General features: G+C 33.3%; 4 protein-coding genes and 1 long non-coding RNA gene across 13 annotated transcripts in view; 1 reads left to right on the top strand and 4 right to left on the bottom strand.

Moving 5' to 3' along the window:
- Positions 1-6903, top strand: part of LOC127066846 (protein roadkill) — a 78488-nt gene extending 71585 nt beyond the window's left edge. For 5 of the 9 annotated variants that reach the window (XM_051001060.1, XM_051001068.1, XM_051001067.1 and 2 more), the window contains 6 exons: positions 1404-1540; positions 2106-2257; positions 2547-2686; positions 2769-2946; positions 3691-4012; positions 4228-6903. In XM_051001060.1, coding sequence (XP_050857017.1) covers positions 1404-1540; positions 2106-2257; positions 2547-2686; positions 2769-2946; positions 3691-4012; positions 4228-4372 — 1074 coding nt within the window. In that variant the 3' untranslated portion in view covers positions 4373-6903. The remainder of the gene's footprint in view (positions 1-1403; positions 1541-2105; positions 2258-2546; positions 2687-2768; positions 2947-3690; positions 4013-4227) is intronic. The other 4 variants (XM_051001063.1, XM_051001065.1, XM_051001061.1 and 1 more) reach the window with 3 other exon arrangements.
- Positions 6153-9573, bottom strand: LOC127066869 (uncharacterized). Its single transcript, XR_007782515.1, has 2 exons — positions 7098-9573; positions 6153-7060 (listed from the first exon to the last, which is right to left on the bottom strand). It is a non-coding gene; the product is annotated as an uncharacterized LOC127066869 (long non-coding RNA).
- Positions 9574-9724: 151 nt separating this feature from the next.
- Positions 9725-10774, bottom strand: LOC127066867 (huntingtin-interacting protein K). Its single transcript, XM_051001107.1, has 3 exons — positions 10428-10774; positions 10060-10167; positions 9725-9957 (listed from the first exon to the last, which is right to left on the bottom strand). Exons 1-3 carry the CDS (start codon positions 10581-10583, stop codon positions 9862-9864), a joined length of 360 nt encoding a protein of 119 aa, XP_050857064.1. The 5' UTR covers positions 10584-10774; the 3' UTR covers positions 9725-9861.
- A 1473-nt stretch (positions 10775-12247) lies between these two features.
- LOC127066839 (uncharacterized) lies at positions 12248-16860 on the bottom strand. Its single transcript, XM_051001048.1, has 2 exons — positions 14805-16860; positions 12248-12396 (listed from the first exon to the last, which is right to left on the bottom strand). Exon 1 carries the CDS (start codon positions 16405-16407, stop codon positions 14821-14823), a length of 1587 nt encoding a protein of 528 aa, XP_050857005.1. The 5' UTR covers positions 16408-16860; the 3' UTR covers positions 12248-12396; positions 14805-14820.
- Positions 16861-16931: 71 nt separating this feature from the next.
- LOC127067092 (J domain-containing protein CG6693) lies at positions 16932-18101 on the bottom strand. Its single transcript, XM_051001621.1, has 3 exons — positions 17715-18101; positions 17232-17546; positions 16932-17161 (listed from the first exon to the last, which is right to left on the bottom strand). Exons 1-3 carry the CDS (start codon positions 17806-17808, stop codon positions 16932-16934), a joined length of 639 nt encoding a protein of 212 aa, XP_050857578.1. The 5' UTR covers positions 17809-18101.
- Between the last annotated feature and the right edge of the window lie 815 nt (positions 18102-18916).

Raw genomic sequence — 18916 nt, forward strand, 5'->3', positions numbered from 1 at the left:
TTCGAAAGTACCGATATAAATAAGGTTGCTTTGAAAAAAAAGAAAAAAAAACTGAACAAAATTTACAAAATTAAGCATCAACCTTCGAATTGTACACGCGCGATAGAACGAGCGAGGTCAGCACGTAAGGAACTATCTAGAAAGATAGATTTGGCTCTGGGCTTGGTTTCGTTCGCCAAGGTCGTGCACACAAATGACGTCAGAGATCATTGACATCTGGGGGCTCGACCTCGTCTTCGTCTTCTTCGTCCTCTTCTTCTCCCTTAGGCGTTCCCCTTTACTTCGCCACCTTGTTGTCATTCGTTCTTATATCACACACACGCGCACACACATGCAGATATACAACACACCTTTTAAACGTCTCTTTTTTCTTCCATTTAACTCCCTTTTTCGCTTTAATTATTTCCACCTTGCTAGTATCATTGATGTCTGGGGAGGGAAGAAAAAAATGGCATCGATTTACTCGCCGTCGATAAAAAAGGAATTCTCTTTTATCGACGAGTAACCCCGAACGAACAAATAATTCCTATATAGTTTTATTTTTACATCGACTCCATATTTAATCTAACTCGTATTACTCTTTCTCTTTTTCTGTCTCTCGTTACAAGATACGTGCGTGCGTGCGTGTGTATATGTGTATGTATGGGTAGATATATGTATCGATAGGTCGACCGTATATTTGCTTGACTAAGAGAATTGACGAAAGGTCTCTTTTTTCGAAATAGGTTAACGCCGTCGTAACGTATCGTCGAACTAGTATTTAACAAATAGATAGAGAGAAAAAGAGAGATAGTGATACGAGCAGACACACAGTACACGATTCTTCTTCTTCTTCTTATCAAGGAGAGTTACGTAAAAGAGTACCGAAATTCGATGATTCTTCCCTCGGAACCAACCGACCCTGACTTCCCAACATAACACGTGTAAATACTTGTAGTACTTCGTTGCCTCGTACACTCGAGCTCAAGGACAATCACGATATAGTCACTATATCCAGCTGGTTCATTCTTTTGGGAGTCGACTATATCTATTCCTCGTTGTGTTGCATTATCTCCATTCTTCATTGATGCGCACTCTTTTCATATTTTCTCTCAATTTCGACCAATTTTTGCGTTACATTTGGATATACGTGTATATATTAAACTACAAACGAGTTCGAACAATATACATACGTACATACACACGTACGTTCATACATTCATTCGTACACATTCATTCATTCATTCATTCATTCATTCATTCATTCATTCATTCATTCATTCATTCATTCATACATACATATACGTATACACGCACAAAAATCTAGGTGTATATATATATTTTTTTTTCTCGTAATATTTAGCGTATAGTTAGATTAAGGTAGATTCCACGGAATAGACTCTGACGTGGTGTCGCATTTGAAGGTTTTATGTGCACAGGTGAAGGTGGTCAAATTCAGCTACATGTGGACGATAAATAACTTCAGCTTCTGCCGCGAGGAAATGGGAGAAGTTCTCAAGTCGTCCACTTTTTCGGCGGGAGCCAACGATAAATTGAAATGGTAAGAGATTTGGATGTGTGTGTATGTGTATTCGTGTGTTCGTGTGGAGGAAGGGCGAGGAGGAAAGAGAAAAAAGAAAGAAAGAAAAAAAGAAACATTAACAATGAATTAACAGTACGTTATTCATGTCGATTTTTAATTCTTATCGACGAGTCTAACAATGATTCGATGATTATTTTTTTTTTAATGAAGATAAAAAGAAATAAAGGAAGAAAAAAAAAGGAAAAGACAAACAAATTTGTATATCTCGTTCAATATAATATATTATATATTATTATTGTAAAGCTCTATGAAGCTATTTAAATGAATAAAATTGTTTAAGATTCTTTGCATTGCATACGATCGTTTATTCTTTCTTTTTTTTTTCTCTCTCTATTTCAATCATTTTAGCCGCAGTAATTTATTTCTCTTTGATATATCAAATGCTGATTGTTATTGGAAGAATTTTTCTATATATATATATATATATATATATATATATATATATATATATATATATATATAAAAAAAGGAAAAAAGAAAAGACGTAAATGGACACAATAAAGTTAACGTTGATTCCTTTTAGGTGCCTAAGAGTGAACCCTAAGGGTCTGGACGAGGAGAGCAAAGACTACCTGTCCCTGTACCTCCTTCTTGTTTCCTGCAATAAATCAGAAGTCAGGGCAAAGTTCAAATTTTCTATTCTTAATGCCAAAAGGGAAGAAACCAAAGCAATGGGTAAGTCGAACGGAATGAATAATTGCATAAACGAAATATATACGTATATTAAAATGAAAAAGTTGTGTCAATTAAATCGACAAATTTTGATCGATTATATACCCCGAATGCAATGCAGGGTATTTTAAAGATTCTCGACGAAGTTTGTCGATCGATCGATGTTCGGTTATACGATCGAATGAAAAAAAAAAGAAAAAGAAACAAAAAGAACGTTTGAATTAGTATATAATGTGTAAAAAAAAAAATAAAAAAAAATAAAAAATATATCTGATTTTTTTTTTGCTTTCAGAGAGTCAACGAGCGTACAGGTTCGTTCAGGGTAAAGATTGGGGCTTTAAAAAGTTCATTAGGAGAGATTTTCTATTGGACGAAGCCAATGGACTCTTACCGGACGATAAACTCACGATATTCTGTGAGGTATATACCTTTGTATGTTAATTATATATACTTGTTTTAATCAAAACCACGATTATAACGATAAAACCACTGACGATATTATTTATCGTTTTAGGTCAGTGTGGTCGCAGACAGTGTTAACATTTCCGGACAAAGTAACACGATACAGTTCAAAGTACCGGACTGTCGACTACCCGACGATCTTGGTCTTTTATTTGAAAACCAAAAATTCAGCGACGTCACGCTGACCGTTTGTGGAAGAGAATTTCAGGCGCACAAAGCCATTCTCGCGGGTAAGCATGGCTAATTAAGGACAAGAGATCATTTGTAGAAAAATCAAGAAAAGAATAAATTAATTTAAGATTAGTTTTGAAACGTCTACGAAATTGCTATCTCGTTGATATTTTTCATTTCTGTATCGTATTGATGAACTTCTTCGTAGAAAAGTGATCTACCATTGACGCGAGTACACCGCAAACGTACTTTGTAGATCGTTTAATCGTTTCATTCGTAGACGCATCGTGAATCATCCCATCAATTACTCCATAGGGCACACTCTAGATCATTGAATCGTTTTATTCACAGACACTTTATGAATCATTGACGAATTATTCCATATAGACACACTCTAAATCATTGAATCGTTTTATTCACAGACACTCCATAGATCATTGACGAACTACACACTTCACAGAAACGTGTCGTAAGAATACGGAGATCGTCGAATCGTTATACTCGATGTTACGATTACAAAAAAAAAGAAAAAAAGAAAAGAAAAAAGTACAGAATCGAAGCAATAATTTAAAATGTCTACGGAGTGACTCGTCAACGTTCGAGTTTCTATCATCGATGAACTTGTACATCACGATATACTGTAAATCATTGAATCGTTTTATTCGCAGATCCGGACGAACTATTTGTAGATCATTGACGAACTATTTCATAGACATATCGTAAAAACGTAGATCATCGACGAATCATTAAATCTTCGAAAAAAAAAATATTAATTGAATTTTTTTTTTTTTTTTTTACTTTAGCACGAAGTCCCGTTTTTTCGGCGATGTTCGAACACGAGATGGAGGAGAGGAAACAAAATCGGGTGGACATCACCGACGTGGATCACGAAGTACTGCGGGAGATGTTAAGATTTATATACACCGGCAAAGCGTCGAATCTTGAAAAAATGGCGGACGATCTTTTAGCAGCGGCGGATAAGTATGCTCTCGAGAGGCTAAAGGTAATGTGCGAGGAAGCACTTTGCGGGAGTTTGGCCATTGAAAATGCAGCGGACATTCTTATACTCGCCGATTTACATAGTGCTGATCAACTTAAAGCCCAAGCCATAGATTTCATTAATACGTAAGTATCTTTATGTAAATTTACGAATGCATTTGAAATATTACGAGCAATAAATAAAATAAATAAAATAAATAAAATAATAACAAAGTAAAATATTGAAATATTATACAAGTGGTTTTGTTACTTTTCTAATCTTTTTTTTTTTCCTTCTTTTTTTATTTTTTTTTTTTTTAAGCGATCATATAATCCAACCATTCTGATTCTTAATTGTTTAGACATGCGACGGACGTGATGGATACAGCGGGATTTAAATCCATGGTAAATTCCCATCCGCATCTGATAGCCGAAGCCTTCCGTGCGTTAGCCACTCAACAAATTCCACCTATCGGACCACCAAGGAAACGAGTGAAACAGAGCTGAAAGCAATCACCCCTTACTCCGGGCACAACATCCACGTCGCCCCCACCACTTCTACATCCTTCATGACTTTTGTGTACAGTGATGATTACGAGGTAGTGCTAAATAAATGTTTCCTAGTGTGCGGCAGCTACTGGTCCAACTTACGACGATAAATGCAACAAGAACAAAATGAAAACAGCATATACATTATACATACACGCGCGTATAAACACATACACACATACACAACAAACATATAAATACACTCGTACATATACACATACATATATAACATATATTCGTTGTGTGAAAGAAAAAAAATGGCCGCCGTCGTCGTCGTTGTCGTCGTCGTCTTCGTCGTCGTCGTCATCATCATCTCAGAGAGTGAAGAGAGAGGAGGATGAGAGGAAGGGGAGAGGGGAGGGGAGATCTATCTTACACTCGTTTATTCTGATTTCTGTGTCAGTGAAAAGTGTGCGTGCGTCTTATTGTTAGACAGTGATTATAAAGGAAAGAAAAAGAAGAAGAAGAAAAAGAAGGAAAATAAAATTAAATTAAAATAAATTAAATTAAATTAAAATAAATTAAAATGTACTTGGACGATGATGAATGCAAAGCTCGATAAACGACGATGAAGTAAAACGAAGATGTAGAAAACGACTCGAGAGAGAAGCAAGGAGAATGTTGTATCATCCTCGCTGTCGTCGTTGTGTAGTTGTCGTCATCATCATCATCGTCGTCATCGTTATCGTCGTCGTCGTCATTGTTGTCATCGTCGTCATCGTCGTCGTCGTCGTCGTCGTCGTCTCGTCATCGTTATAGTCATCGTCATCGTCATCGTCATCGTTATCGGTATCGTCAATGCTCGGTCCTACCACATCTACTATTGACTGTACACTCCCATGCGATGAACGGTGTATTTTCACGAACGAAGCCAATTACTACTACACTACTACTACTACACTACTATTACTACTACTACTACTATTCCTACTACTACTACTATTACTATTCCTACTACTACTACTACACTACTACTATTACTACTACTATTACTACTACTACTACTACTTTCTCCAGTCTTCAAAACGTATCGACGTTATACGACGATGATGATTATCCGTCGGCACGAATGTGCTGCGAAACGACCACAGCTGTCGCATCATTTACTCTCTGTTTAGAACTTTTATCGATAATTTACGTTTTCTTCCTTGTTGCTGGTAACGTGACAAAAAAAAGAATAATCTGTCTGAAAGAAAGAGAGAAAGAGAGAGAGAGAAAGGGAGAGAAAAAGAGTAGTGGACGAAATGGAAAAACTGGAGCAGTCAGAGAGGGAAGGACATTAAAAAATGAGAGAGAAATTTGGATGAATGAATGAATGCATGAATGAATGAATGAATGAATGAATGAATGAATGATGAACGAGAGAATAAGAGAGAGAAAAAGAAAATGAGAAAGATAGAAAGAGAAAGAGAGTGAGAAAAGATTTCAATGAAATAAGATGAAAGGTAACAGACCGATAAATTGAAAGATACATAAAAGAGTGAACAAAATTGAGAAAGAATTTAAAAGAAAGGACCAAGCCGGAATTGGACTACACTCGGCTGCTGTTATTTTACCACAATTGCTATGCACGAAGGAAGTTGTGATAGACGTCGCGACCCTCCCCGATCCCAAACGATTTTAAAATATTTTGTGTTCCTTTGTTAGACACGGATCAAACGATATGTCCCACCCCCTCCTCTGTCTGCCATGCAGCAAATTAACGGATGGTTAGATACTTTGTTTATATCGATAGTGATTTTTTTCTTTTAATTTCTTTTTTTTTTTTTTAATTATCATTAGTTATACGAAAGGAAAAAAAAAAGAAAGAAAGGCGTCAAATTCTCTTCCATTATGGAGAAATGATTCTAGTTAGCGTTTTTTATGATCTCTTTCTCTTTAACACATACGATTACAATTACTACTATGATTACTATTAATGCTACGCAATCTGTGCCCTCTCCTATCCCTGCTTATATTTTTGTACATTTTTTTTCTCAGCTAAATTGATCGTTCTTTATATTTTTTAGTCCTTGCATCCAATCAACCATTTTCCCTTCTTCTTCTTCTTCTTCTTCTTCTTCTCCTATGTCTCGTCTAATTCTGTTTTTTCCGTTTCCTCTTTAACTCAAGTCCATTTCTTTCCAAAGGATTAAGGCACAGTTTGTTTTGTTTTCTCAAGTATTGCATAGTAGCTAAAGTGATAGATTGAATTATTATTATTATTATTATTATTATTATTATATATTATTATATTATTATTATTATTATTATTGTATTAAATTTAAGGTTGTCCATAATTTATCAAGTCCTGTGTTGATTATTATAAAAAAAAAAAAAATGTCTATATCGTTCATGTGCCCAAGAATACGTGTATTAATTAAAAATGTTACGATAAAGTATCAAAGAGAGATGATAAAAACTTTATTAGGTATTATGAATGAGGTGGTAAAGCAAAAAAGAAAATTGAAAATTGTATAAATAAACGTTAGTCAATTATAGTAATGAAATATTCATTGTTTTTTGTGTAACAAATTATTTTTATTATTATTATTATTATTATTATTATTATTATTATTATTATTACTATTACTACTACTACTACCGCTATTACTACTACTACTACTACTACTACCACTATTACTACTACTACTACTACTACTACTACTACTACTACTACTACACTACTACACTACTACTACACTACTCTACTATTCTACTACTACATTACTACTACTACCACTACTACTACCACTACTACTGCTACTACTGCTCTACTACACTACTACTACTACTACTACTATACTATCATCAAATTGCAAAATCACGTGGTTAAAATTTTTCTTTCTCGGTTTCTTTTCTTTCTTTATCTTTTTTTCTTTTTTTTTCTTTTTAATAACAAAAGGACATAAGTAGATTCGTCACGCGTACCTGATCATTATAATTTTATTTTTGAAATTTTTAAACGAGAAAGAAATAAAAATTCCATTTCATTGACTTTCTCAATAATATCAAAAAAAAAAAACTATGTGTGTTCGATTTACGAATGTATTTCTTTTATTATTATTTTTTTCTCTCTTTCTTTTTTTATCTTGCGAATCGAAATAAAGCGTGTAGACACCTTTCGTTTTACGTTTGATAACGCTTATGTCCTATTGTTAAAATGCTTAGAAAAAAAATCGAATTATGGGCAACCAGCGGCAAACAATAATCATCATTTAGTACTGTACTGGCTTCCTGATCCTCCGATCTAGTTTTACCAATCGTTTTAAATACGAATACTTACCATTAACATTAACAATGAGGATGATTAATGCCATACATGTTCTGTGATAAGACCACTGTAATTACTGCAACCGTGTATCATTGCTCCCCTTCTCTCTAGACTCTCTGATGATCTTGGCAGCCAGTGAAATACATTTGTTAAGTAAACGATCATTATATCCGGGCAGTCCCAAATCTAGCATATTCGAAAGATATCCTTCGATTTTAAGCTTTTTACTGTACATATCTACTGTATTTTATAAGGACTGAAACCGACATGTATAAGCATACTTTTACTGTATGATAAAACCAGCATAATTTATTATATTTTACAGACTGTGCTAAACTCATGTTCCTTAAAAAAAAAAAAAAAAAAAAAAAAGAAAAAAATGAAAAAAGTGAAAAAGGGAAAAAAGACAAAAAAGAGAGAGAGAGAGAGAGAGATAGAGGAAAGAGAGAGACGACAAAAAAATAATAAAAAAGAAACCAGTGTGGGGACGCTTTAATAAATGAAATATAATAATTTAAAAAGAAAAAAAAGAAAAAAAGAGAGAAACAGAAAGAGAAAAAATTACGTCGAGAATTAGTACGATTTAGACGCGTCAAAGATTTTTTTATCTTGATGCATATTTGTTGTATTCATTACGGCGATAATGATTACAATCGCATCAAGTTCAGAGAAATCTTACGGAAATATAGTTAAGACTTTTCCACAGTTTTTTACACGATCGTCCTTTTGAAAGCCATAGATTGATAAGGCTTAAACAAAGAAAGCAATAGAAGAACGAAATATGATAAGAGATTTTGAGGAACAGATTTTGGCCGTTCTCGCTCACACTTTTTAGAAAATCCACGTCCATTTTGCGAAAACTATCTTTGGGACTGTGCGGCGATTACTCGTGGAACTTGTGACGTTGAATATTTCTTTACTTCTTCTTTTTTCTTTGTTTTTTCCTCTTTTTTTTTTTTTCCTTTTTTTTTCCTCTTGAAAAACTACTATTAATCTGTATGACAATTTAAAGAAAGAAAAAAAAAATAACAATAGATATTCGATTCTTTGAACCAATTCGCAATAAGATTCTATGAGCGTATGACTGCATAATTTGATAAACTAAGTACAAGTAAGACAAGTGTTACCTCATCATGGAATTCAGCACATTCGTGTCACATTAGCTACCACTGCATCGCTGTTTGGTACACTTCCATTGTATGTTGCATTTAAATTCAAAGACTTTTATAAGAATGGTCCAACAGTGGTAATCGTTTTTAGTGCACGAGTGCTGTTCATCAAACCCAGCTCATACAGACATTCATTTTTCCATTTACTTTAAGTCATTGCACCACATCAAATAAATGACATTTTCATTATATAATTATGTGAATTTTGCGTGAGTTTCATTACCCTTTACAACATTGCAGTAAATTTATAATGGATCTCTATGTTCATTTCTTTTTTTTTTTTTTTTTTTTTTTTTTTTATCACAAAGTCTAAGTTCTTGTGCTAATAAAAAAAAGGGGCAATGACAAAAGATTTTGGTACGATTAACTTACATTACGTTAGTTTGTCAGGATCAGAAATATTCTCCAATAACGTAAGATACCAAATGTATACTTGATAGAGATAAAATATTTCTTTAAAAAATTGTAAATGTGGATAAAGTGCAAGTAAAGTTAGAATTTCGTATCGACTATAAAAATATTTTATGCAGGCTAATAAGAATTCGTAAATCTCTAAATATGTGTACGTTCGTATGTGTTTCAATCTATCTCTGAAATATTTGGAAAGATAATCCATTTTTGTAAAAGATTATCAATTGAAAGGAGAACATTCATTGCTGCGTATCGACATATAAGGTATGTTTGTATTATCATTTATATATGTGTATATATATATATATATACATATACATATATATATATTAAATATTAAACTTATTAAATAGTCTCATAGTTATATTATTATCAATAATAAAATAAACTAATTTGACAATAAATGTTGCAGATATTCGCTCATATATCTATAACTTACACAGAGAAGAAATTATTGGGGAATTAAGAAATATAATGTCGCATAGGTACGATGTATATTTTGTAAGTTATATTAATAAATATTAATTATTGAAACTCTCATAGCAATCTCTATCTTGTATATTTTACAATGGAATTTGAAGTAATGAGATTTTTGTGCTAATTGCACCGTTCAGTCAGTTCGTAAGTGTAATCAGAGCTTCCACAACGTCTCCCCTATGTTCTCTGAGCGTTTGTTCAGCTAAATTACGATTTATTTCCATTTCCTTCATCTGAAATAGCAAGGATGACTCTTTGTAAAGTATTTCACGACGCAATGGGAGGTGTTAGATAATATAGATAAAAAAAATGTTTGACGCAGTGCGGTTCCTTACAATGAGATCAACATCTTCTTTTTTGATCGAAACCTTAAGAAGTTCTTTCTCCTTTGCTTTCTTTTCAGCAGCTTCTTTATTACGACGATCACCAATTATACTGAGTGCCTGTTACAAATTTGTTAACTTTTCAATGTTACAGTATAGAACGAATGCTTTCTAAAGTCTTTTTATAGGTTAGCTTTGTTGTTCTTCTTGATTTATATATCACGTTAAAACAAACTTACGTTTCGCACGTATATTAAAATAACGGAGATTAGAATATGAGGTTAGTTGGTATATATTTGTCGATATTTACAAATTCATTAAAGAAATCATAATAAATTATAGTAAAACACGTGGATGAAAATGATTAAAAGAAAACTTACGCATGAAAATCCGTCCGACGAGGATATTTCCTTTTCCTCCGCATAATCGGTAACTCTTTCCAAATCTGCAGCACCGCTGTCATATTTAGCTGCCTTTTTCTGTGACTTTTCCTGTTGCTGTTCATCCGAATCTCCATTTACATCTTCATCCGCCATGTTTAGTTTTTTCACAGCATACTTCAAGTTTATTCAAAAAATTTTCCTTACACGACCGCGTTATATCATACCACAAACGAAATATACAATAGAATGAACATCACACTAAGATGATATAACTATCAAACTGTATTATCGACGGTAGATACTTTGTAACGAATCAGTGGCGACCTCTTGGATAAAAGTGCCAAATAAAATTAAATTTCAATTGTAATGATTAAATTCGAAGTATGTAATAATTGTATTAAACAATTAATATATAATTTCTTATTTCAAAACAATAAAACATAAATCGTTAATTTATTATCTATTTTTAGTCATATCATCAGTTATCATATATCATTGAGAATATTCGAAAGATTTTAATAATAAATACATTCTCTTTTGTATTTCGTTAAAATGTAATTCAGTTTATTGTTAGATTGGCAAACATCTTACGATCACTCTTGAAATTATTATTATTAAAAGTTCTTCTTATAGAAACGCTGACTATATATGTATGTATATATATATACCATATGTTATATGTTATGCACATGCTCTTTGATCTCATCCACCCTTCTCTCTTTCTCTCTCTCTATTTATGAATTCGCATTCCATAGAGATTCTTGGACACGTCAACAATGTATCTGTCATGTAACATTCACGTAATTCAATTCGCATACTTCCTTTTCATATTGTGTCGACGTTAATCTAGTTGAATCTTTGTATATAGTAACCTTACACGACGAGATCCGGGCAAGCGATATTATTCGCGATGCAAAAGATATTTATATATATTCTTTTCTTTTTCTTTTTATCGTACGCGAATATTCCATAACTTCATATCTAAAATTATATAATGTGGAAGTTTAAATATTATTTAAATATTATCTATATATGAAACTTGATTTACCAATTATAACTATATACTTTTTCTTTCTTATAATTTTTTTATTTCTACTACATTAAGTATAATATACAATTAAGAAAACATAATAAAAATTTTCGTTATTCTTATCTCCTTAAGCGTAATGAACCTAGTCATAAAGCAGAAGAGAGAGAAAAAAAGAAAAAGAAAAAAAACTTCGGAGACGAAGTAACAAAGAATTTCTCGACTTAACGTGAGATTAAAATAAAATAAAACAAATTACACGTACATACATATACGTATACATACATATGTGCGATATATAAGATTAATTATTACGTTCGGTATAACAGTGATACAAAAGAGATATATTAGAATCTAATAAAAATTATTTTATGATAGATTTTTACAAGATTTAAACGCTACGATTTATTCATAGAAATATTCAAGTTACATCAGCAAGTTATACATTTCTGAAAAGATATTATTACAAAATAAGGAAGCTTAATGTAAAAAAAAGAAAAAAAAAGAAAAAAACAGAGGAAGAAGGAGAAAAAGAAAATATAGATAAAGGATTAGGCGAATAACGGGATGATGAAATCGGGCGTAATGGTGTCGTGTTAGCAAAGATTAGATTTAAGATTAGCATGAACGACACATTCTAACAATCGATAATTTCTCTTAAGTCTTTCTCTTTGTTTTCTTAACATTTTGTACGGGCGTCAACCTCTTCGTCGTTTTCTTCGTCGTAACCTTCTTCTTCTTGTTCGTACTTGTACTAGTTTTAGAGGCCTTTTTGGCATATTTATCGATCAAAGAATCGAAGAAATTATTAGCTTGATCGGCCCGTTCTCTGTTACGATTTTGAATCGCCAATGCGAGATCATTAGCAGCTGCGTTTTCTTCGTCTTCGATTTTTTGCATTTTGTTCAATCGTTCGGCCTCCATGGCTTCTTTGGCCCACTGAAATCAAAACGATTACGAAAGTTCGATCATTCAACGACTTTTACGACTCTATTTATCTCTTTATTATTAGTTTTAATTATTATCGTTAGCTGTACGTCCCTATTAGATTTTTCGTTCCGTCGTAAAAGATCAAACCGTTGATATAAACAGGGAATCGTTAATTAATAACATACTTCATCATCGTCATCATCCACACGGTAATACAACTAGGTCAGATTAAAAGCAACGATAAATAAGTGTCCTGAGACATAACAGAAGGCTATATTAACCATCTTTAATAAACTCCAAATGGTAGGAGCACTTGTAGTAGTTGGTATATACCAAGGGTAAGAAGAAAAGCGTCCACTCTATTTTTGTGCGCTCGCTACGATCGTATTTGATCTCGACTTTATTAAATAACGTCCTGTCTATCCCTACGTTATTTACGCACGTACGTTTGGCATTACGACACGCGGAAACGTTTCTTACACATCATTCGTAATATATACCGAGACGATCAGATTTTAATTTTAAACCCGTAGAAATCGTATAAAGTATCCCTTTGTTATTTCTCAAAGCAAAGGATTATCGACGCCGTTAACTGACGGAATTTACTATTTGGCAAGTTCCAAAACTCTCTCTCTCTCTCTCTCTCTTTTTCTTTCTCTTTAGCCTTTAAATCATCTTTAATTTTTCTAACAAAAAGCAACAATCAGCCATTCGAAACTCTTTCTCTTTCTTACTCTCCTTCTTTCTTCCTTCCCTTTTCTCTTTTCCTTCTGATTTTGTTGCCTAACATAATCCGTAACCATCGATGATGTTTCATATATCGTTCGTGACCTACTCCACAAATTTCTTACCGTGGAAATTCCGTTATTTATAATTTCTGGCAAGTTCTTCTAAACGTTCGACTAATGTTAGTAAGTCATGTAGTTACACAATCCACGTACGCGGAATTTCAAATTCGTCCATACGGATGACACAATCTAACAGAACCGAAGACCTATTCTCGAAATATGATATGGAGAAAATACGATATAAAAAATATACTTCCAATGGAGTGAAAAAAAAAGAAAAAAAGAAAGAGAGAGAGAGAGAGAAAGAAAGAAAAGAACATTATAAAGTCATCAAAAATTAAAAAATTCTATCTTAAAAATGATTTCCGAAGGTTAACATTTTATTCGCCTTTGGCAACGATATCTCTCTCTGTTTTTCTCATCGAAAATACTAGTCCAAACACCTGTTGGCCATGTCCGCCAAACATGAAACTTGTTCTGAACTTGACTCTGACGATTGACTCGATTAAATGACTGAATCACTGACTTACTTATTTACCGACTCCCTGACTCACTCATTTTGCAGATTACGTAGATAAATTATATGTTATCGTTATATACCAAACGTCCGACGTATACTCGAGTATCGCGTTTCAACATCAATCATTTCCTTTCGATCGAAAATAGAATTTCTTTTTTTTCTTCTTCAAAGACGATCAACCTATCGATCCAACGTTGATCGATCATATCTTACATCTTTCATCGTCAAGATCGAGATCTGATTTTCGAATGGGACGATCTTGATCACTTGTTCACATTTTATGCAACAAATGCATTTCATAAATCCGGCAAAAGAATACAAAAAGATATATGACTAGACGATACTACGTTCTGGCATATTAAACAAGGTCGTTGCATAACAAGAGTCAACGCGGTTGGACGATGGCATTAGTAATTATTTCATTATCATTCCGGATACAATGCGACCCTCGTTCCTCGTTTATTTCAATTGTCTGTCGTAGAGACTCTCGTCCATCATAGAGAAATCGTAGGTTAACTCTTTTTTTTCTTCTTATTGTTACTGACGTAAAACGTTTCAAGATTTGCGTGACGATAAATACTTATCATTTATTCTTTAACCAATTTAAGAGGTAACTATATAAGTACGAAAGATACCTACGCAATTGTGATTCTGGTTCTCGTCTCATATCACACCGTATTAATCAATGAATTAGAACGATAGCTTCCTTCTTTCTTTGTCTTTGTCTCTTTCTACGTGTTTGCAAAAAACCGTAGATTTTTTTCTTCCTTTTCTTTTTTTCAATCGAAACACGAAGAAACAAAGCTTAACGAAATGAAAACAATGAAAAAAAAAAAAAAGAAAAAAAAACGTAGTGCCGATCGTGATTTCATAAATGCTTAACACGGATGTTTTGTTACTTTTTCTCGTACAAAGTTCCTATTACATTATCATAGCATAAATAATAGTAATAATAATAATGATAATAATAATAATAATAATAGTAATAATAATAATAATGATGATAATAATAATTAATAATAATAATTAATAATTTCTAATCGTACGATACGAGTGTTGTTAAGATCAACGGGATCTGTACGTTCGTAAAGCGGATTATAATCACTCACGAAAAATGTCCTTCAGCTAAAATCTCTGCACGATGACATTTAAAAGAAAAATAAAAAAGAAAAGGGTAGTAGTTGTCAATTTGATCGAAAACGATGAACTTGGACACTCGGGAAATGGCTTGTCCGTAGTAGTTTCTACAACTGCAGTTGATTGTTGTTGTTGTTCGTAATTCACGGGCGGTGATAATGGCCGTCTTATGGTAACAGTGGGTTGGTAATATGGAACTTGAAGAAAATCATTAGGTGCGGCAGGTTGAACGATTTCAGGTATTATCGGTGGTCGTACGTAAGGTCTCATCGTATAACGTTCATCCTCCATTTGAATAGTTTCCATATCGTTTTTCTCGATTTGCGGATCAGAGATTGGATTAGGAAGCGGATAATTCGGTTCGATTAGTATCTCGTTCGGCGTATAATAAACTTCAGGTGGTTGCGTTGATAAAATATGTTTTGGATCTGAGATAGGAGGCAAAGCTCCTCGATTTGTCGGGCTTGAAGCCAAAGAGGACGACCCAGTTACTTCGTCGGAGTAGTCGAATGATTCGTGATATTCATTGTCCATGATTGTTGTTTCGTCTTTTCTGACAATTGGCCAAGGTTGCGTTGATGGATATCTAGAAGGTTGTTGAGTCGTAGTTGTAGTTGTCATGTAAGAACGATAAGGATCAACGATTGTTGAGTAATGTCGTGGTACTTCCGGTTTATTCGTTGTTGTGACGAACGAAGAAGAATCGACCGATGAGAATTGCGATATTTTATCATTGTAATCGGACGTGGTTACGCTCACCGGTGCATACAATGGATAACGTATCCTTTCGGATATCGATGTACGCTCAGGCGATCTCGTGTCTTCGGTAGTCACGACAACCGAAGGAAAATAAATCTTGTTTCGATAATCCGACGTCGATGGCCAATAGTCGATAGAAGTTTCCGTACGATCTACGGTCATACTATCGTCGTCCGAGACTTCATCGATATCCTTCCATCTTGGATCTTTATTAAAACTAATGCCACGATCGTTGAGAAACTTACTGATAGCGTTCGGACACTTAAATTCGTCATTTTCACTGAGATATATTCTTTTTAACGCCTTCAAATTTTCCATAGCTTGTCTGTTCAAACACTCGAACCGATTGCCGGATAATCGAAAGTCAACGACATTCGGTAGATTCTCATACACCTCGTCTTCGATCGTCGTTATTTTATTGTAATTTAGATCCAAATAAGTCAGATAATCCAATCCTTTGAACCAAGCTCCTTTGACAGTGGTTAGATGATTATCGTCCAAACTCAATTGTTGAAGATTTATTAAGGATTGAAAAGCGGTCGGTTCGATATCCGATATGTCACAATGAGAACAAGCCAAGACCCAAAGATTCGAGCCGAATCGTGAAAACATATCCGTGGTTATAATCGGTATTTTCATCTTACTGATACGTATTTTCTCTACTTCCGTTGGTATCGAATATAAATCCGTAGGATCTCCTCCGACGCAAGAGTACTCTAACATATCCTCGTTTCTCACGTGGTCACATGTTCCTGCTGCACCCCCAACACTCATGAAAACTGTTAAAAACGTGAATCCGAATGCGACGATATCCATTTTATTAAATCATTCACTAGATACCGTTTAATTATTTCAATATTACACCGTATCATCAATTTTACGGTATTAAAATCATCGTGCCAGAGACTTTAGCCGAAAGACATAACGTGAACGCGAAAGAGGGCGATCCTCGATCCTCGATCCTCGATCCGATTGTCCCGTGAACTAATCCCGCTATTGCGCGTTCCCTGGTTACTTATTTACCAGTACTCCCCCTCCAATACCTCGCGGCATTGCTTCTCCTTCTCTTGCTACTTTCATTCGTCGAGCGACAGTGTCCATTGATAAAAATAGAAAAGCTAGAAAATAGAGCAGCAACCGTTTGTTTGTTCGAAAATTGACGTGACGCGCAACGAAACTTGAAGGAAGAAGAGAAGCATTCAAATTGCATAGTACTATGCTTTCTTTGATGTTAATAAATTCTCTCAATTGACTTTAAGTCATAATCCAATAAATGATAATTGTTTCCTAGAAAAGTGTGAATTTATCATTTTTGAATAATGACCAAGTGTCTAATCCGTTTAACGAAGCTCGTTACTTATTTCTATGTTTAATCTATATGATTTATGTTTTTTTTTGCAAACCTTTCTTTTCCTACGTAATTTCTTCTTTTCGCTTTCTTCCGTAAAAGCTTTATATTCAGGTACTTCGCCGGCTTCTATTAACTTAGCTATGATCGTATGGTATCTCGGTTCTTCTTCGCAATTACTAAAAGGTACTACTACTAAAATGTAATCCATGTCGCCTTTGCCTGTAATACGCGTAAGATATATTACTACGTTTGACTTAACATAGCTTTCGAATAAATAGATCAAACTCACCATCCATATACGCTCTCTTTAAATCTTTGATTTCGATTTCAGAACCTTTATACGTCTTCTCGTAGTTACTGATAGTCTCTTCGGTAATCGGCTTGAACAAGGTCTTCCAATAATCAGCCCAGTTGCGCATAATAACCTCTTCACTTTCTTCGTCATATTGACCAGACTCATTATAGATTTTTCTTTTTTCCGAATCACTAAGAATGGAATGAATTCTACCAAGAACTTTAAATTTCTCCGTAGCTTCAGCTTTGATGTTTTCCTCTACACGATCCGGATGTACAAGCAGAGAAAGCTTGTGATAAGCTTTTTTCACTGATGACAAAAAATAAATTTCGTATGAAGAAATACACAATTGGTTGTGTCGAATTAACTTAAAGGGAAACTCCATTTCTTTCATTTATGAGTTAAAAAAAAAGTTTAACAAACTTATAATTTTTTCGTTAAGGTTAGGTTTTCATTAAAAGTATTGGTTTAACATACCCTGTTTGTCATCCGCATCCGTCGATATTTTTAACACTTCATAAAAATTTCGTGAACCGAAATATTTTTCGCACAGATCTAACAAATTAGCCATGTTTATAATAAAACAGTTAGAGCAAATAAAATTTAGAAAATTTCTATCGATTATTATCACACAGAACTGGTCGACTTATACCAACTTATAATCATTCGTCACTGCCAATATTTTTGAACACCGACTATCTCGCCACAATTTTTTTATATACATTATTATTTAAATAAATAAAAAATATTTGTCCCTAATAAAAATTAACGAGATGCACTGTCATTTTATCATGTAACGTTTTACATTATTCTTTCATTATTTGAAATACTACACTGGTGGAAAGAAAAAAGTATATTAACATATTTTTAACATGTCGCGCACTCTTCTTCCTGGCGCGTAAATTCAAAATTGCTTCGTGCTATATACTATTTTAAAGTATTTACTACTTTACGATCGTAGCGTATACGACTTTAGCGACAGATATGGATAAGATATGAACTACAGGCGCAATATATAAAAATTTGCAATATGGACCAATTGTATCGATGTACAAAGGAATATTGATCCATTAATCGTCAAAGTCGATCAAAGATTTGTTTTTGTTAACGTTAAATGTAGCAAACGATCGCGAGATCCAAACTAAAATCTAAGACAAATAAATTAAAATTATTTCATGTTTAAAAAGTGTTCCTAGTCGTTAATCGAATGTATAATTATTTAAATATTAGTTCAATGCACTCCGTGTGTATTATAGATTGTTTAAATAATTATTAATATATCGAAAATATTAATTATTAAGTATTCACATTTAGAAAGAGAGAGCTCCGATGTTTACTCGTCGAAACCCAAGAGAAAACTAATCCAATAATCTTCAAAGTGAGTCGAAGTTTGTTTTTGTTGATATTACACGTAATCAATGACGTTGAATTCAATGTTTTTAAATATTGAAATTTTAAATGAAGAATATTTTATGTTTATCATGTTCTATCAGCTTTGTAATATTTAAACGAATGTACGATTATTTAAATATTAGTTTAGTACACTTTGTGTATATTATAAATTGTTCAAATAATTACAAAATTAAGGAAATTATTAATTATTAAATTTTCACGTTTAAATGTTTATTCGACGAAATATAAAAGAAAACTGTTTCGCGTTATGAAATATTTAAATTAGT

The sequence above is a fragment of the Vespula vulgaris genome, chromosome 10, assembly GCF_905475345.1.
Source record: "Vespula vulgaris chromosome 10, iyVesVulg1.1, whole genome shotgun sequence".
Lineage (NCBI taxonomy): Eukaryota > Metazoa > Arthropoda > Insecta > Hymenoptera > Vespidae > Vespula > Vespula vulgaris.